We start from the raw sequence: 19,660 nt of genomic DNA, 5'->3' as shown, positions 1-19,660 counted from the left end.
GAATCCAAGCATCCATGTGCTTGTCAGGTCAAACCACTGCACATTTATACAATAATTCAGACGTGTCTCGCCCCGGTGGCAGAGCCCTGACCTGCGACTGCGGCCTGATGGCTCCGATGCCTCTGCACTCTGCCAGGCCGAGGGTATCGGTCCCACGGGTCTCCAGACACAAACCGCCTTGTCTCAGCACACTGGACACCGCTTCCTGCTCGGGGACCCTGAGGGAGCCATTGAGAGGCGGAGGAGAGGGACGCCGATGATGAGGGGTGTCGTCGCGACGGGGACAAAGAACAGATGGATTGAATTGACCGGTTTCCCCCCGTTGAGGAATTGAATCGCGCCGCTCAGTAATGGGCCCAATAACAACACGCGGTTATGAAAATATACAACTACAATTCAAGAAACCACAGTGATTAAGAAACAAGCTGGTGGGATGAACACTAATACCCCGCTCCGATGTTCCCACCCAAATCAAATGCATTAACATCTTTGCTGCTGAGCGTGGGGTCATAATAACTCCAAGGTTTTGCACATGTTTTTCTGATTTAGATGCTTGGGAAGAAGACATTTTGACTGCATTTATCATTGAGTGTTTTCTTTCTGTAAAAACGACGTTTTAGCTCTGAAGTTAAATCATATTTTACCTCATTTTTAGCTGAAATCAAAAGAATCACAAACAAAATCACAAGGATTTTATATTTGTTGTTTTTTAATAATGGTTGCAGGGAAACTTTGGCCCTCGTCGGTGTTGAATAAATAAGTACAACAAGTTTCATCCACATGTCAGGAAGGAAAGTCCTCTATAAATTCCAGGATTACTTGCGGTCATAAATTAGCCGCCATTTAAATATGATACTTGGATGTTTGACCTTCACTGAGCAGAGTTTGACACTCGAGGGTTGTTTTCACGTTCAGGTTTCTCTGTTCTCACCTTTAATCTGAGAGCATGAGCTAGGTTTGTCATCTCAGAACTATTTTTGTTCAACTAAAGCTCCTAAAAGAAGCTGCTTATGACACGGTCGTGGAATATCTTAAGTGGCTGGGTCATGATCTCTGGAAAGAGACTTTTTTAAATGTATTTTTTGGCACTTTTAGCTCCACAAGTGGAGAGAAGTCAGACATCTCGACGGCCGATATCTCAGAAACCAAACATTTCATACAAAAACAATCTAGATTGTAGATTAAAGATAAGAGGAAAAATATTTTCGAATGTGATGGAGTAAATATATCTATAAGTTTTTTTTGAGAAGATAATTCAACTTTTCTTATTTGGAAATAACACAACAGCCACAAATACTAATTCAAAGTATTAAAAACCACATAAATAACAGTTTAACACGTGTCATACCTCAGCTCAGGATAGACGTTCTCCATGTACCAGCGGAAAGGTTTGCAGTTCAACTTCCGCCGCAGAGTCAGGCGGTCTGCAATGCTAGAAAAAAAAAAAAAACACATGAGGATGCAGATACTTAGAGAAAGAGAGAGAGAGACAGTAGAGAGAATATTATGGAAAAGGCTGAAGAGTGAAGATGAAGATGTTAAAAAGCTACAGACTCAACTAACGAAGATCTAACCAGTCATAGTGTTGAACCAGAAGAAACTCTTTTCCACTAACACCACAAAGCACACTCTGTTTTAATCCATAGCAGTTTATCATTTCAGTAAAAACTCCATCGTTCTCTGGTTCCAGCTGCTTGAATGTGAGACTTTGAAGCTTTTCTTTATCATATATGACAGAAAACAAAAGGAGGTATTATTGGATGAATCAGGAAATCAAATGTGCCACTTTGGGGCTCTTTTTTCACATTTAATGATGTTTTATAGACGATTTTATACATATCCTATATTAAGAATATAATAAAAAAAATGAATCTATAATGAGCCTGAATGTTAGTTTCAGCACGAGATGTATATAACTTTAAAAAGTGCACATAAGAAAAAGGTGAAATAAAGAGATAACGATATCTTTATCCACTATCACAAGAGTTGGAAACAGATAGTTTTGGATGGAAATTATGCGCATTGGTCAGAAGAACTTGTTGCGCAGATTGACTGCCCGACTGAAACATTAAAGAGTTAATGAAACTAAAGTATATAAAATACAGAATAAAAAGACAGTGAAGTGGACAAACCTGCCAAAGGCCTTGCCCTGGGCCGACGGCCGCGCTGAGTAGTAGTACTGTTTATACTCGTCCATCCACACCTCGGCAGCCCGCCGGGTGTTCCTGCACAGACACAGACACACAACACCTGCTCAGACGCAGTAATGACAGTGCTGCTGGCATTCTCGAACACACACAGGAGCCTTCAGACGACACCAAATCCCCACGTCTCCGTCAGGAATGTCGTCCTCCCCAAATTCTTTGTGTATTTGCAAGTGAAGACAAACAGACAGATGAGAGAGTTTACTGTGTTTTCAGACCGAGACGACGCGCAGCAGTGTCGTTTTTAGACAAGATATTTACACAAAATGACGGCAGTATTTACAGCCGAAGTTAAAATTCTGGACGGCACGTTGGTGGTAAATATTGTCGGTGTTCAGAAGGGATGAAACGAAACTGAAGAGGGAAATAAAGACGCAGCTTAAAGCCGCCAGTACAGGAAATCCAACCTTTTTTTGCACCTTTATTGTGTCATAAATGTATTGTTGAGATATTTATTTGCACTGCATTTCATTGTTTCTTACAAAATAAAAAATACAAACACAATTAGACGTTCAGAAAACACTTGGTTAAAAACGATGAGATAAAATGGAGTTCAGATTAAAACTTCAAACTAATAACAGTAAAAACTAACCTAAGAAGTTATATAACTATGACACATGTTCGTTGCTAATTCATTTAGTTTCTTTGCAGTCTGTTCAGGCCCGAGCGTTGGAAATCTGTGCTTTGTTTCATCCAGACAAACCTGGATCGTATTCAGTCTTCTGGACTCTAAAAAGAACTGTTTCAAGGTGAGGATTATGCAGTTTAATGTTGTTATGTTACATGAAGTCTGGGGAAAGATTAGTTCTGTACTTTCTTCATTTTCTCACTTCTGCTTGAGTCAAAACGTGTGAAAAGTGTGAAGCTCTTAAATTTCACACTGAACTGCGATGAATCATCTGACACTTAAGATTTTAATCCTGAGTAAAAGAGGAACCGTCTTGGCTGTTGTTTAATTGTTTTTGCTGTGTGAAAACACCGACCGGCGGACATGGATGTGAGGTGTCTTCACGGAGCAACCCACTCACTTAATGTAGGTGAGAGCATTGCCTTCTGGGAAGTCGTACGGGTGCCGCTTCCTGAACACGTGACCCACGCGGCTGCAGGGAAGAATCTCCAGGCTTCCCCCGCACATCCACACCCGGAAAGAAAGCTCTGCAGGAGGACAGACACAGAGGATGAGGTCAAGCATGTAGGCAGGTAGTCTGCTGATAAATATATATATATACATATATATATATATATATATATATATATATATATGTTTATATATATATGTGTGTGTGCGTGTGTGTTAATTACACAGTCTGATCTGCGTCAGCCCAATAGCGACCCGGCCGTGTTCATCTGATATATTTTTGATGCCCTCGAGGGATATAAGCTATAAATAAGATGTAAATCAGCAGTATGAAAAGCTGTTGTTGCAGATAATTCAATGCTCCGCTGGAAATAACAGAGAACACAATTGGCATGTTCGGAGCGGGCTGCTGGGCCTCTGCAGCATCCAGAAGCATCTGCGGTGATCCAGAGCCAACGCGACTAAGTACATCAAATGCAAATGAACGCCAGAGACACGATTTGAATTTGAATTCTCGTTATTATTTCTGTGTTCATGACAGCTGTGTCATTGGATACAGCTGTTTTTTAAAAAAAGGATCTTTTTACAAATACACAAAGCAGTCAAGAAGAGGAATAAATGTTTTTTTTCTTCATTTTTTATAGTTCAAAATAATTTTGTATTTTAGTTAGTGAGCTACTATTTAAAATAATTATTTACAAATGATAGAAAAATAATTGTTTTTCTATTTTAATGTAAGTAGACTACTTGTGTTGTAACCAGGTAAAATCCATTATCCGCATTGATTTTCCTTTTAATACTGTGACTTGCGCCATGTCTAAGTTTAGAGAGTTCAGTTTAGTTAAATATAAAACTTCAGTAGGCTTTAAATTGTGTAAAATACCTTTATACTCTCCTGCCCACCCCCTTCTCCTCTCCCAAAATGTACACATCTTTCAGGAAAAGCAAGTTTAAGATCAATTAGAATCAGTACAATGAGGAATATTTGCAATATTGTGATATGTTGAAAGTTTCCCAGCAGGGCAGAGTACAAACACTCTGAGTCGGACGCCTGTGAAGGATGAGTCAATAAGCGTTGTGCGAGCTCACCAAAGTTCTCCCCTCCCCAGATGTCCATGTGGGTGTCATACTGGCCCAGGTGGTTGAACCAGCTCTTGTCCATGACGAAGATCCCACCAGCGATGACGGGAGTCCTGCAGAGTGGAGCGGAGTCATTGACTGTAACCCACTCTCTTATTCGGAGAGAGCATTTTTAGTGCAGCCGGAGGAGTTTTTGAAAGCATCTACAAGATGCTCTTCTTCTCCAGAGAAGACTGTCATGCTTCAATTGAAGTTGAACAGCAAACATAATGTGGAAGTAAGCAGCTAAGCTCAAATCCTTAGTTCGTAGTTAGATGTATAATAATATGTGAAAGGGTGGAAAATCCACGGGCGCTCCAGGCTGACTGTGTGTTCGCTGCTTTGTGCTAATCCAGTTGAACATTTGTGTAGAAGTAAAGCACGACATCAGCCGACTAAATAAAGGCCTGGGAAGGGCCCTTGTGTCAAATACTACTTTCATAATTTGAGATTTGTGCGAACATGTTGTATATTCCTGAATGTATTTGTGTTACATCGCTTCACAGTTTCACACACTGGGAACCAGGAAGTGTTTTAGGGTAGAAAAACATACAACAGAGAACAGTGGGTTACTGTAAAAGGAGCTCAAGCAGCTGATTTTTCCTGCCCGTGAGCAAAGTAATGTCATCTTTCAACAAGAGCGACCACAAATGTTCCTCCGTGACAGAATAGAGCAGAAAGACCGAGCAGGTTTTATATGGTGAAAAAGAAAAAGTTATCCTCCAACTAACTCTCTGTGTGAGCAGAATTTGACCCTTTTGTAGTCTACGATCACTGAGCTGAGGAAGACAAATGGATTTTTTTTGTTTTTAAGCGCGTGTCATAACATTATGTTCATGAGGAAAAAAATGTTCAGAGTGGATCCCTGCAGCACAAAGGAGGAGGAAGATGATGACGAGCGGTGGAGACGGACCTGATCGCCTGTGTGGGGTCGCTCCTCGCCATTTTCTGCTCGATGGGAATCTGCTCCCATTTGAAATGGAGACTCCAGTCAAACCCTGGAGAGAGAGAGAGAGAGAGAGAGAGAGAGAGAGAGAGAGAGAGAGAGAGAGAGAGAAGAGACACAAAACGTCAGACCCAGTTACAACCCCTTCATTGTTCCACACAAGAAGACAGATAAGAGTATTTCAGTTGAGCTAACTTCCATGATTTCACTTCTTTTGCAGCTTTTCAGCCTGACGCTAATCCACTCTGGAATTTCTACCATGAGTTTTGAATTACTCTGGAAGGGATAGTGATGTCATATAGCGAGGGGAGTTTGCGAAAAAGAAACAGGGTTTTCCTCGACTGCAGCTGTGTGTTATCAGCCGTCACATGATTTGTGTGTCGTGTCCTGACCTCCTCTCAAGTCGGCAGAGGCGGCCAAATAGGCGAAGTTATCCAGGCTGATGACATCAATGATGGGGCTGACCACTCGCGTATGGTCCTGCATGAGAGGAGAAGGACACGTCGTTATTGAGATATGACATTAGAACTAGTATGTCGTTTTAAGTCAGTGTTTCTATGGAAGCCCATTTCTGACACACACACACACACACAAAAAAAAAGAGAAACAAAAAAAAAAAAAAAAAAAGAGGTAAAAAAAAAGATAGAAAAGACAATTAGGACCAAAAAAGGAAATTTGAAAAAAAAGCCAAATAAATGAGGACCAAAAAAAAAGGTGATTTTTTTTTTTAACATTTTTTTTTTTCAAATTTTTTTTTTTTGGTCGTAATTGTCTTTTCTTTTTTTTTGTGTGCGGAAACTGGCTTCCATAAATTTCTGCATGTTTTTCATATTATAATCCGTTACACTGAAGCCACATGTGTGATCAAACATTCCCTTTTATCCACGATACGTCCATTATTCCTATGTTAGGCAGATTGTCGCGTAAATACCTCAACAGCATTATGTCTCTGAATAATTAGTACGGGAGCTCACAGCTCTTTTTAATAACTGATGAATTGCAGAGAAGGGATTTACGGCACCATGTTAATTACTAAGCAGGTGCAGGAAGACGGGAAACAGAAAAGAGGTCAAACCCCTTCAATCAAAGACAACTAATCCCGTAGAAAGACCGTTTTAATGACATGAAGCTTCGCATTTCATGTTTGTTCATAATTAAGCATGTAAGCCAAAAGAGGGGAGGCATGGATTTTCATCTCAGAGGTTTATCCCCAAGTCTGCAAACTTGTTGCTCTCTCCTCACTAATATCAGCTGCTTTGTTTCAACAATGCTGGAACAGAAATATGCACGCGAGGACGTAAAGTTAGAGGAGAAGGAAAGCACTTTTAAATAAAACGGTCGTTCAGGTTTATCAGACTTCTTGTATAAATTGATAAAAAAAAGAGCATTGTCATAGATTTTCTCTAACACTGTAATTGAGCTCCTCTATTTAGCGTTAGTAGGTCTATAATGAAGTTGCAAATGACTTTAACTATAACTGCTGCTGTGATGCACCTGTAACTGATGCTTGAACATATGTTTGATATCACAACGTAACACCTACATAACAATACTTCTTCTGCACGACAGACGGTTCAGCTACTGATCCTTTTAGAAGTAATAAAGGGGTTTTGTACTGTGAATAAAGGCTAAAAAATTCATCTGTTCCATTAGTTCTCGATTGTGTGAGTTTTTATACTGTTTCTCAGTGTTGGTCCTCTTTTTTTTTATCTCTTTGGTTCTCTTCATAATGTGTTGTATGATGAAGGCCTCAGACTAAAACGTCAATGGGAATGACAGTACATGAGAAATTCTAGTCAAAATATTTAAAAAAAACTTGAATGACTGAAATTTTTTATTGAACAATGTTTCAAACAAGCGTCTCTTTCCAAAGTAAAAGTCCAGCAAAGTCATTACGTTTTCTTTGTGCGTCGTACGTCAAGACAATAAATCAATCCATCTCACTAATGAGTATCAAACGTCTGATTGTGCTCTGGGGGCCCTGAAGTAGTCTCCCATTGGAACATGTGGCTAATGTTTGGTTTATTTATTGATGAACTGCCTGTCCTGATAAGCAGAGACGGTTACTGGGAACCGCCCGCCTCCTTCTTTCTTGTGAACTGGAACAGGACAATTACAAAATGCTCAACGTGGACGTTAACCGTTGCCTCTTTTTGTTGAGTTGTGTGCTAGTTGTACGTTTGTAATGTAAGCGATTCCTCGCACGGTTCACAGCGGACGAACAAACTCTGTACAGTTAAAACTGCCTCCTGCTGAGGAAGAGACATGAAGCTCAAAGTAAAGCAAAGCACAAGAGAACTGCCGACTGCCGGCGGCGTGTGTGTGTGTGTGTTTGTCTGAGCGTGCGTGTCGTCTGCATCTGTCTGCGTCCGTGCCGACGCTGCTGTTTGCCCGCGAGGCCTCTGAAAGTGTTGGTGCAGTCGCACAGCTTAGCATCGGGACGGCCCAACTGACTGTTTCCAATTAGAGCCGCCCGTCTCTTCGCTCGGAGGTTGAACCCGTCGTGAACTCTGGGTTCATTGCACCAAAGAGTGTGTGCGTGTGTGTGTGTGTGTGTGTGTGTGTGGGAGTGAGTGGGTGTGAAATGCCCCTCTGTCAGAGAGCAATTTGGAAAGTGATGCTCTCAGCTTTAAGCAATAGACGTTTGTGAAGCTTTTAATGAGCCTCTGTGATTTGATAATGCACGAAGAGGCTGCGCTCGCATACATGGATGTCGCCGGCGATCTCTCAATATAGCGTCCCTCTCTCACTTCTCTCACTCTTTTTTATCCTCCTGTCATTCTGTGTTTGAATTTATCGTCAGAGCGCTGCGATTTCGTCCCCGTCCCATCTGGCTGTTTTTAGCGCCGCCGTTGAAGGAATTGAAGCGTGTTCTTCGACTGTCGTTTGGAAAAAAAGTGAAATGATTTACATGACGGAGTGAAAATAAGAAACGTTAGTTGTGCAGAGTGAATTTCACAGTTTTTCAAACGCCGTTTGCCGCGTGGCCATCTCCACTCCTTTGCTTCATCACTGAGTTATGTCACATCTGTTTCTGAATAGGAGACCAACAGAAGACGCACTGTCTAGCTTTAGCTAAAAAGGTCAAGAAACACATTTTTTCTTTTTTTTTTTTGTTGCCTTGATTCATTATCTCACTGTCCAGGCTTATTGCTCATCCACTGAGTGGATATATTTGCGAATTTGTGGTACTTTTGACTTCACAGAAAGTATTCTCTCGAGTGATTAAGAATATACCATCAAAATGTTGGTTTGTATATAACTGTATATAAAATAGTCAAATTCGAACCATTAGTAGATAAAGATTTTGGCACCGGATTTCACTTAATCAGTGAGGCTGCTTCTGCTTCATTCCTGATGAATGTCTCTTTGCTGAAATGCAAATAGTTTCTGGTCTTTTAGACAAATGGTTCCCGTCCTGGTGTCAGGTCCGAAGATAAATAAGGAAGGGGCAGAAGGATTGCACAGTGATTAACGGGACAGGACTTTCTTTCAAGGAGCCACAACTTAAAAAGGTTTCAGTGGTCAGAGAAAAAGGCAAGAAAAAGCAGGGAGAGGGGCATCCAGTAATGATAAATATAATCTACTTTGCACATTTTAAATGTCGCCCTAGCCTGCAGAGAGTTATATCTTCCCTTGAACTTAAATCTTTAATCCCTGAACATCTACAAGCAGCGAGCTCATTATCGGTATGCCGCATTTCTAATTACACTCAAGAGGTTTTGTTTTCTGCTCTTAGTTAACAAATGAGAAGTGTCTTCGTGTTGCATTATAGGAAACAGACGGCGATTCTTCATCCGTGTTCCTGCTCTCAGAGGCCTCCATGAACCCACAACCGCGGTCCCGAGGAAGACTGATGGATCCGGGACCGGGCGCAGCTGGGCCGAGGAGCCGGTGAATTATCACCGAGCCCGACGCGCTCGTGAATGCCAGACAGAAAGATTGTAACGCAAGCTGGATGAGTCACAGCCGCCCAGGGCCAAGACACGAGTGTACGGCAGCACAACCACGGCGTGCACGCGCTCACAGTGTGTAGAGTCCTCTGAATAAAGCATTGTACAGTAGAGACTTCTGTGTTTATGCGTTCTGCTCGGGTTCTTGTCTGGGTAACTTTCTGAGCTCACCAAAAGTAACGTATTGGTGATGTTAAGCCTTTAAAAGGGAATCATTCTGTATTTAGGAAGATATTCTGGCTCCCTCGCTGAGGGTTCAGATGGGAAGATTGCTACCACTCGCATGTTTGTTGGGTTAAAGGTTCAGTACAGCGACGGTCGGGAGAAAGTTAGCGTAGCTTAGCGCAAAGGCGGGGAATTGGGGGAAACAGCTAGCGTGGCGTAGCGTGGCTCTGTTCAAAATGAATAAAACAGACCTACAAGCATCTCCAAAGCTCACTAATTTACTTGTTTATTTCCATCAGTACAAAAATAGGAGTGTAAAAACAGCTAAGCACATAAACATGTGTGAAACTGCAAATTGAACTCCAGTTTATGCACAGATTAAACCACTGACGTGTTCATTAGTTTAAATTTAAGGAGTGCTGGGAGGAGGATTTAGTTATTCTTAGACAGAGCCACGTTAGCTGTTTCCAGTCTGCATGCTAAGCTGAGCGGCCGCAGCTACATATTCACAGCGCAGACATGAATGCGGTAAAGATCTTCTCAGCTAAACTCTCAGGAGCGGATAAGTCAGATCTTTAGTGGGCGCACACGAACAAGGAGAAGGGATAAGTCACAGGTTAATAATGTTGGGGGGAAAGCAGCATATTAGTCATTAGCAAGGGATGAATGTTTCCAAAGCTTCATCTCTCTTTATCAAAACAGCAGACACTCATATCTCGGTGAGTCCTTATCTCTTTCTCTATATCATGTATTTAAATAATGTCTGCGCTTTGCTTGACTTTGATAAAGAAAAACAAACAGAACCAGAGAGAGCTGACAGCCAGAACACCCTTGAAAATTCACATGAAAACACAACTGGTACTGAAAAATGACAGATGAAAAAAATAAAAAATCCCCCCCCTGATAATGAAAAGTGTCTGGTTTTGCATTTCATCTCGGTCGCATTCTTGAATTGTGAAACACTCATGCATGAACGTGACTGTCGTGTCTCTGGTGGGCTGCATAATCTAATTTGTAGGATGCAATGAAAGGGGGGATACTCTTCCCAGCGCGTTAAAATAAAAGACTGTTTTTGATTAGACATGAATCCACCACGCAGCCCCGAAGCGGGGAAAGAAACGCACAACACAAACCACCTCATTACAACACAAAACAGACCGACTGAACTTGTCTAGTAAAACACTCAGGAGTCAAGTGGACAACAGATTGGTTGGGAAAATGACTGCGTGCTCTTTCCAGCAGCGGCAAGTTGGAGAGGGATTTCTGGTGAAGTTTGAATTAAATCTCAGCCGAGCAAACTGAGTGTTTATTTAATTTATCATGCGACGCCAACGTATTACATCACAGCCAATAAAATCTACCCAGAAAAAGAGCCAAATCCCCTGAAGCTGTATATCACAGCCGCAGAAAATAAGAAGAAAAAGCAACTGTTCACCTCAGAAATGTGTTGTGTGCGTCTGTGTGTGTGTGTGATGAGATGTGTGTGTGAGCGGCAGGTATGAAGTGTCTAATTGGAGAGTGAGAATGACGGCAGACTGCGGGTCGGTACCTCCTTGACTCTCTGGATCATCGGCTGCAGCCAATCGGCGTTGACCTCGCAGTGGCTGTCCAGGAAGGTCAAGATGGAGGCCGAGGCCGTGTTGGCTCCACGCACACGCGATCGGATCAGACCTGAGGGAGAGGAGGAGGGGGGAGGAAGGTCATTGGAGTCTGAAACCGGTCCAATATCTTCAAATTCGATCACATTGGATTCACTGCAAGTAGGGACGTCAGTATTTTTGATGCCTGGTGTTGGAACATGAGGAATGAAACGGAAGATGATTTAACATTTCAGAGATACTTTACTTATCACAATGACAAGGCTTCTGCTTTTTCTCAAGCTTGAGCACAATGCTAAGTCATTGAATTATCATTCATTTGTATCGCAACTTCATAGGCAACACAAATTCTGGATATTTCAACTTCAGCTGCATATATATATATTTTTGAGTGTTATTCTTATAAATCTTTCTTTGCATTTCCTCCAAGTCCATAACTAAAGAATAACACATTGTTACCGCTGTTAACACAGCCCTCTGCTTCGCCTTGTCTACTAAAGTATTGTCTAGTATAAGTATTGTCTACTAAAGTATTGTCTAGTATAAGTATTGTCTAGTATAAGTATTGTCTAGTATACGTATTGTCTACTTGTCTACTGAAGTATTGTTATTTCCTTTGTTCTCCAACAAGGTCTTGCAAAAGTTAAGTTTTAAAAAAAAAGTTTTCTCAGTAGCATTCTCGTCTTTTGAGGCAACTGTTGAGAAAAACAAGCCTCGCTGCTTCTTTTACGGCGGATGTCTGCTTCTTTTATTAATGGAACAAGCAGACATTAAATCTCATACCTTTTTTTTTCCAATTTCCAAAACACAAAGCTGTTGATTTTTGACTACAAGTGACTCGCAGCATGTTTACAAGTGAAGTTGTTAATGCAGCGCAACTCGATTCAAACCCTTGGAAAAGGTTCTCACGACGTCACCGAGTCTCTGTTTGATCCGATGTTTCTGCCCGCGAGAGTTTGAGGAATTCACTCGCAAACAGCACGGAGCAGGAACGCAGGGTAAAGTTTTAATCAGTGTCACTTTGCCTTTTAAGTTCTGAACTATTTGAAGACCTTTTTAGGTGGAAAGGATTCTACGCAACCCAAAGCTTTTTGAAATGGAGCTGGCTAATTGGATTAGTCTGAAGTAGACGCCAGAGTCTCGCTTTTCGCCCCCACCGCGCGCAAATTGCTTGTCAGAAAAAGAAGAAGAAAAAAAACTGTTTATGTGAAGCCGAGAGTCAAATCTATTTTAAAAACAAACCAAGTTGAGAACAGAATTGCTCGGCGCAGGAGGGGGGAACGCTATAAAGGTGTCTTTCTTCATCAAGAGTGTGTTTACGATCACAGCCATGTGCATTCAACACAGACGAGTGTGGAGGAGGTTAATTGCCTTTTTAATTAAACACATGCATCTCATCATCTGAAGAGTTTTGGTCCAAATTCAAAGATCGTTAAAATAACAGGATCATGTGAAGTTGTTTGTGAAGATAATTGTCTGTGTGTGTGTGTGTGTGTGTGTGTGTGTGTGTGTTTTAAAAAGACGCCTTGAAGTGTTACTTTCAGCTAATTATTTGTACCTTTTTGAGATTATCTGTATCACACCTTGCAGAGGAACTCATGTTTCTCAGCGTCATTAAGTCGTTTCTTTTGTTCTCCACTTGAGCGGCGCGCGGCGTCGGCAGCGGGCGAAACTCATTAATACTTGTCAAATTTGTTTTGCTTTTCTTATAATCAAATTCCTCAGAATTGCGCGTTGTAATAAGGCAGATCTGACTCAAACATCTTCAGGGGGCTTTCAGACCTTCACACCTAACTGTTCACAAACTAACTCACGCTTACAGACAGATTTGTTATTTTATACCTTTTTAAAAAAAATCTAATATCGGGACGGCACAACATTTGAATATTTCACTTTGGGCTCTGTGATATAAGCGTGAATAATCATATAGTATTCTTCATCGTGTGTGCAGCGATATTAACAATGAATAGAACAAATGAAAACATTTAATGATCTTAAAGATTGTCCTCAAACACATTACATTTGTGTCTTCCACCTTTCGCTGAAAATCTCTGTAGTGCGAGTGATTTTATTTGACATTATTTTACATTTTCACGCAACATAAGCTGACAAAAAGGTTCAGAATGGGCGGACGTGCCGGCATGGATATGGAGACGTTTTTATGAAGAAACTTGGGCTCACTCCTCGGCTGCCAGTCGGGAACTGCTGGCCTAGATTCAATATGCTTATGTTTTGTCAGAATATCGTTTCGTGAGCCAAAACAAAGTCTCCAGCCGGCAGCGAGAGCGGCAGCACGAGCCACCTGAGTAAGAAGGATTATTTTTAAGACACGCAAACAAATCGGCAACTTTTGGGCTTTTAGTTTGGCTCAACTTTCTAGTTTTGAAGGTCGAGGATTTAATAATCTAATTCCAGGATTAATTTAAATCAAATCAGAAACATGTAGGCGATGACAACAAACAATGATTGCATGTTATTTTTTTAACAGTTCTTTTTATATTTTGTGGGTTATAATATTGGGATGAAAGTGTGGATGTCCAATGTCAGGAAGTAACAGGTCACATGTTCTTTCTGCTGATTATGGCCCTGATAGTTATGAGTATATATAGTTATGTATAGTTATAACTAAGTTATGTCTTTGTTTCTGGTAGTGCTGAAATTATAAGATTGATTGACAAAAAGTAAATCAATTTCATTATGAATTTAATATTTCAGGCTTATATTCATACAGAATTGTCTGTTAGTACTTGTGACGGTCAATGTTCACTATTCTTTTTTTATTTTATTTACAAGCAAATTCATTGATTAATTGATTTTATCAAGGAAAGTATAGTCAGTTGCCACAATATTCTTTAGTCACTGCACTGAAACGTTGTATATTATTATTTTATATGATGTTATTCTAGTTTAAATGTCAAAAAATTGACATTCAGAGCATTAATAAAGCAAAAAACAGTCATTTGCTCTCTAACACGCTGTCGGCGATGACACGTGAGCAGCAGCCGGTTTCCCCTCAGGTAAACACCGTGAGCTCTGTCTGTGTTAGCTGTTAGCGCTGTTAGCTTCTAGCTGTCGCCATGTTGAGAGCCTCGTGGAAGCATCCCTCGATCATAGATAGGCTCCGAATTTTGAATGTAGCACCTTTAATTGATTAAATCAATGATTAACCATTTAATTTTCCTGCTTATGAAATAGTTAAATGCAGTTCTAAAGCATGCATTTGCATTATGTCAGGGAGTTTGGGTTTGTTTTAAACAGCTGCTGTGCTACGAAAGAGGGGTTTTTTTCTCGGCTAAAACATGGAACATGCAGCACATTTAAGCCCGGGCTCTTCTCCTCCTCCTTCTCCTCCTCCTCCTCCTCCTCCTCCTCCTCCGTCCCTCCACACTCACCCTCTCTCCTGCCGTTCCTCAGGCAGCGCACTTTGGGGATCTGAGAGAGCAGCTGGCAGTCCTCAGCTGGAAGAGGAGAGCACAGGAGATGGGATGTTATGGTGGAAGAGCAGAACACACAGCGAGGAACGCAGACCTCCTGCGTCGCCTCGTCTCACACTGTCACTCGGATGCATACCCTCTGTGAAAGCCACTCACGGCCACATAAAACATGACCTCAACACGCTCACACACTGCGCCATCAGAGGCCCGTCGCAGTCGTGGAGATAATCAGCAACACGTGAACTCAAAAAATCAGTTGGGAGTGACTGATTGCTCAAACAAAACAACTGCTTTTCACAGGATAATTAAATTCAAAATCCTTTTTCCGTAAACAAATCCAGCGAGCGGCTCATTCCCGTCATCCACTGCCCTTTTCTGCATGAGCGATCTCTGGCGCAGACCTCTTGTTGATGCTCACCGATGGACGTCATGACGAGCAACACACAAACACAGGTACACGTACGCGCACCCTTGAGGGGATTAGCATTAGCAGCAGAGTGTGTGTGTGTGTGTGACCTTGCTGAGGGATTGTGGGTAGATCAGGCAGAGACCCCCCCCCCCCTCCCCCTCTCCCTCAGCATCGATCCCGCCGCGTGCTGACAGACACACACACACTTGACAAGTTGTAATCCTCCTTGATTTAATTTGCTGTGTTTACCAACGCGTTTGATCACATTTAAGCTGTTGTATCACGTCGGACGTGTGTTTGAGAGCGGCAGTGTGTTAGTTCTTTAGTGGCGCTCATATGGAGGGGACAGCTGGTGTGTGTGTGTGTGTCTGTGTGTATGTGTGTGTGTGTGTGGAGTGAAGGTTTAAAGACTCAGGGAAGAAGAGCAAAAAGTCATCAATCACACCCACTGAGCAGATGTTGTATACGTAGCCAGATTATGTGTGTGTGTGTGTGTGTGTGTGTGTGTGTGTGTGTGTGTGTGTGTGTGCGTGTGTGTGTGTGTGAGCTTGCAACAGCATACGGTGTGCTCCATTTATCCACGTTTTGAATGCGACCTTTGCGCGGTGGGGAAAAAAAGACAAATAAAAAGTATTTTTTCTCAATGGGAGCTCTTGTCCCAAAACGCAACGCACAATAGAAATAAAAGAGCTGCTCTCAACACAAATAAAACCCATTTGTTGGCTGGTGTGATTTGGTGCCTCACTGTGCACTTATTTCCTGTGAGTACAACACCACAGAGACCTTTCATTTCTTGTACACCGACTGTCAAAACAGTGCGTGTCACTGTAGCGCCAGCACGTTGTGTGAACCGGGTTGTGTATTCATGCCTCGGCCGCGTGAGTCACATGCTGACGCCTGGACTCACGGGAAAGATCACTGTCCTAAACTGAGGCCGGTGTCCTTATGATTAAGGCGAGCCTTAATAGGATTACACCCAGGCAGGCCGATCCCTCTCCCTCTCCCCGCCTGCTGACCATCATCCTCCTCCTCCTCTTCCTCCTCCTCTCCTTCCTCCTCCTCCTCCTCCTCCGGCCTGCTGGGTCACATCCTGACCGGCCAGCTCACACTCTGACTGCCTCAGCTGACTGTGAACCGACTGTGCAACTCCAAAAAAAACAAAAAACACATTGACAACACGTAATCGTACAAGCTGGTAGGTAACATGCGTTAATTGTGTTTATTTTACAAATTATTTCAGCTATTTGACCTTCATCGTCAGTTGTATGACTAACTTACGGACTGCAAATAAAGAAAACCAGAAGAAAAAAACTACGCTAATGACGGCAAATATAGCCCAAAGTGTTTTGGATTTAAGACGTGGCGTGTTGGAAAAGAGCTGGCACGTCTGTGTGCGTGCAGCCGCATAGAAACAACAACACGTAACCCTTCACATCATGTAGTGATTTCAGGTTTCTCACAACGTGCTCGACTCCCAGACCTTCGAAAAGCCCAACTCAAACTGTTTTATTTCACTTCCCTGAGTGGGGATTACTGAGACTTCCAATTAAACGCAGCGTTGGAAAATTGCGACACCGGGAGGGAGCGAGCGCTGGAGGGAGCGGAGGAGTTGAGCCTTTAGCGGGAAGCTCATTTTGCTCAGCCGGAGAGCAGCAAAACTAGAAGCTGGTGGTTGTGGCTCAGTGGTCGTCCTTAAACCAGAGGGTCGGCTCCATTAATGCAAGTGGATATGAATGTGTGTGTGTGAGTGGATGAAAGTGAGAGAGTTGAAGGTCAGAGAAGGTGAGATAGTGAGATTATGCATATGTTTCTACAATATTATCTGCCACTGCAAGTGTTTAACAGCCAGTGGTTGATGTTGGGTTTTGGTTGCTTTTATCATTTTCTTTTCTGTTTGTGCATCAAATTGTGTATTTGTGTTGGGCAGGGGGGCTGTCATGTGTATCCTCACCCTTTGGCTGTCCGACATGTTATCCTATGCCTCCTTATTTGTAAGCTCTATCAAGTCTTGTTTTGTCATTTCTACGAATAAATCATATATTAAAAAAAATCAGAGGGTCGGCGGTTCGATCCCCGACTCCGCTAGCCCATGTCGATGTGTTCGTGAGCAAGACACTCAACCCTAAAATTGCCCCCGTAGCTGCGCCTACGCAGTATGAATTATCATAATACTGATGTGGCACCTTGCATGGTGGCCCCTCCCATCAGCGTGTGAACGTATGAATGATGTCGTGTAGTGTTAAAGCGCTTTGAGTGGTCGCAAGACTAGAAAAGCGCTCTACAAGTACGAGTCCATTTACAAGCCGGACAGAGAAATTGTGTTTGAAACGGCCCCCACGTGACAACGAATGCTGAAAATATATTTTTTTTCAAACCGTGACTGAAAAGCCTCGCCGGAGGACACGGAGCAGACGGCGGCGTTGGCTCGACCGTCGCGATGCCGCCGGTTCACCGTGGGTTCAAAAACAAGGAATTAGGGAGCTAATAGAGCTCCCGCTGCTTCTGCCGCAGAGACGCTACTGTGAAGACGTCTGGCCAGCTCTGACACCTCAGAGTGTGTCTCAGTGTGTGTGTGTGTGTGTGTGTGTGTGTGTGTGTGTGTGTGTGTGTGTGTAGCACAGTGAATGTAGGTCACCGTGCAGTTCCCACAGACAGAAGATGCATGTGGTGGTAATTACAGACAGCGCTGTGGACAGTGTAAGGCATGAGCTCATATAGTTCTGCTGCCTAATGCTGACAAAAGGGCAATAATTATGATGCGGTTATCCACCGCCCCGGTCAGCTACATAGAAACATAAGCCGCACTTTATGCGGCCATTAGCTGATTTGTTTTCCCAATGTCAAGGTAATTAAACCACCGAGCGTGGTGGGGAAACCTCCAGCTCGTTCCCTGTTAATGCTTCGTTGCCCATGTGTTTTATTCCCTCAGCAGCCTCCCCGATCAGTTACATAATAAGGGGCGAAAATCCCGCAGAAGCTCTCACCTCCCTGTTCAATCTCAGATTTGTCTTGCGGTACCAGACGTCAGCGTGACTCATCTTCAAAGCCGCTCCTGTCTCTCGACATCATCCTCGCCCTGCATTTTCCCATTATTTTGGACTACTCGAACATCCCCTTCGACATTTGCAGCAGACGAACTCACAAGCAGAACCAAGCGAGCGCGACTCTCCCGGCACGCCGGGCCTCAGTCGGGTTCAAGAAACGAGGACCTGAAGGGTCTGAATGCTCTCGGTGCACTAAAATCAGTCTGACAGGCCACATCTGTCTGATACTCACTCCTATTTTTAATCCAGAGGAAAATATCTGTCTCTTTAGCCGCTAAACGCTCCACTATGTTCACCATCTGTCGCTGTGTGGATGACTGAACCAGCTGAGAAGGTCGTAGAGTATAAAATGACACTGATGAGAGCAGTGAGAGTGAACAAAGAGCTGAAAGACACTAAAACCTTCAGTGAAGCGAGGGGGGCTCATCGCCATTTGATCCACTGTTAAATTATATAGAACATTAGGACATCAGCCAAAACAAATCATATGAAGTTTGTGTAAATGTGAAATGTAAACTCCTAAAATTCACAGAAACAGTTACAAGAAAAAACCTCAGTGTGACCTCAGGTTTCACCAGCAAAAGAAACTTACAATCCGAGCTGAAGTCATCGATCAAGATAATTTCTTGGATCAGCGACGGAGGACTTCGCATCAGGACACTGAGAGAGAGAAACGAAGACACACGGAGATCAGAAAACACGCCTCAGGGCCGCCACCGCCGCCATTTTCCAGTGCTTGTTGTTGTGTGTTTGACCTTTTTTTTTCTTCTTCTTTTTTTTTTACCTTTTGATGGTGCGAAGCAGAGTGGAGCGAGCCTCGTTGTGGAAGGTGATGATGATGCTGGTGGAGGGCAGGTCGGTGTCGTAGTTCAGAGAGGCACACCTGCGGGGAGAAGAATGTCCGACGCGCGTTAATCACACGGCGAGGAGGCGGCTCGCCCGTCTCTGAAGGAGTCACACGCGTGTGTGAAGGTGCCACGGCCGGTCTTTGAACGCACGCGGCGGCGCCCTGCGGAGTCGCCCTCAGCGTCGCTGCCGCGGGGGATATGGGAATGTTTAGTTGCCGGGCAACAACTGCACAGATTTCTCATCCTTGACTTTGTTCTGCTACCTGTTGCTGGGAGCTTTAAGCATCGAGCGCGGGGTCACTGCGTTCGTCTTTCTGGCGGACGCCATCTGTTCGTTTGAGAGCGTACAAGTTACAGCGAACTCTCGTGAACTGAAAAGTGAAGGTTAAGCCTGTGAGATGGAAACGTGGACATCACTCAGGCTTTGGAGGCGTTTTAAAGTCGGTCTCCCTCCAGATCCCTCTGAAAATCCTAAGCTATATTTCATGTTTTCCACCAAAGACATTTCTATTAGGACATATTTTCTCGACATGTGGCGAAGAAGCCCTTTCATCGTCCACTGTTTGAAAACCAGGAGGCAGAAGCGGCGCTCCAACGTGAGCCTCTCCGTATCTGCATCTTGCTATCATGTGAGCCAGCGGCTCATCTTTGATTCGTAGAGCGGCACGTGTCCCTTTGAAACTTCCCGTCGGCGCCATGAAAACATCGGAGTACACTCCTGCGTCGCTCGCAGCGGCAAAAATCGCCTCATTTGTACCCTGAACACGACCTTTAACTATACAAGAGACAGATTTTTCCAAACAACCGCGAACCCATGTGCAGCTCAAGCCAGATTAGTCCTCAATCCACTTGGGCAGATCAA

The 19,660-nt window shown here is 43.2% G+C and overlaps 1 protein-coding gene across 1 annotated transcript in view; it reads right to left on the bottom strand.

Annotated features, from left to right (window-relative positions):
* galnt16 (UDP-N-acetyl-alpha-D-galactosamine:polypeptide N-acetylgalactosaminyltransferase 16) overlaps window positions 1-19,660 on the bottom strand; it is a 32,755-nt gene that overhangs the window by 4,538 nt on the left and 8,557 nt on the right. The window contains exons 3-13 of the mRNA XM_068580988.1: window positions 18,735-18,833; window positions 18,543-18,610; window positions 14,456-14,521; window positions 11,015-11,136; window positions 5,740-5,827; window positions 5,315-5,399; window positions 4,372-4,475; window positions 3,233-3,359; window positions 2,133-2,225; window positions 1,349-1,432; window positions 92-218 (exon numbers count right to left, since the gene is read on the bottom strand). Coding sequence (XP_068437089.1) covers window positions 92-218; window positions 1,349-1,432; window positions 2,133-2,225; window positions 3,233-3,359; window positions 4,372-4,475; window positions 5,315-5,399; window positions 5,740-5,827; window positions 11,015-11,136; window positions 14,456-14,521; window positions 18,543-18,610; window positions 18,735-18,833 — 1,063 coding nt within the window. The remainder of the gene's footprint in view (window positions 1-91; window positions 219-1,348; window positions 1,433-2,132; window positions 2,226-3,232; window positions 3,360-4,371; window positions 4,476-5,314; window positions 5,400-5,739; window positions 5,828-11,014; window positions 11,137-14,455; window positions 14,522-18,542; window positions 18,611-18,734; window positions 18,834-19,660) is intronic.

Source organism: Clinocottus analis, unplaced genomic scaffold (genome assembly GCF_023055335.1).
Source record: "Clinocottus analis isolate CAN_PGR_092001 unplaced genomic scaffold, fCliAna1.0.p SCAF_17, whole genome shotgun sequence".
Taxonomy (NCBI): domain Eukaryota; kingdom Metazoa; phylum Chordata; class Actinopteri; order Perciformes; family Cottidae; genus Clinocottus; species Clinocottus analis.
This window is presented reverse-complemented; position numbering and strand designations above follow the sequence as displayed.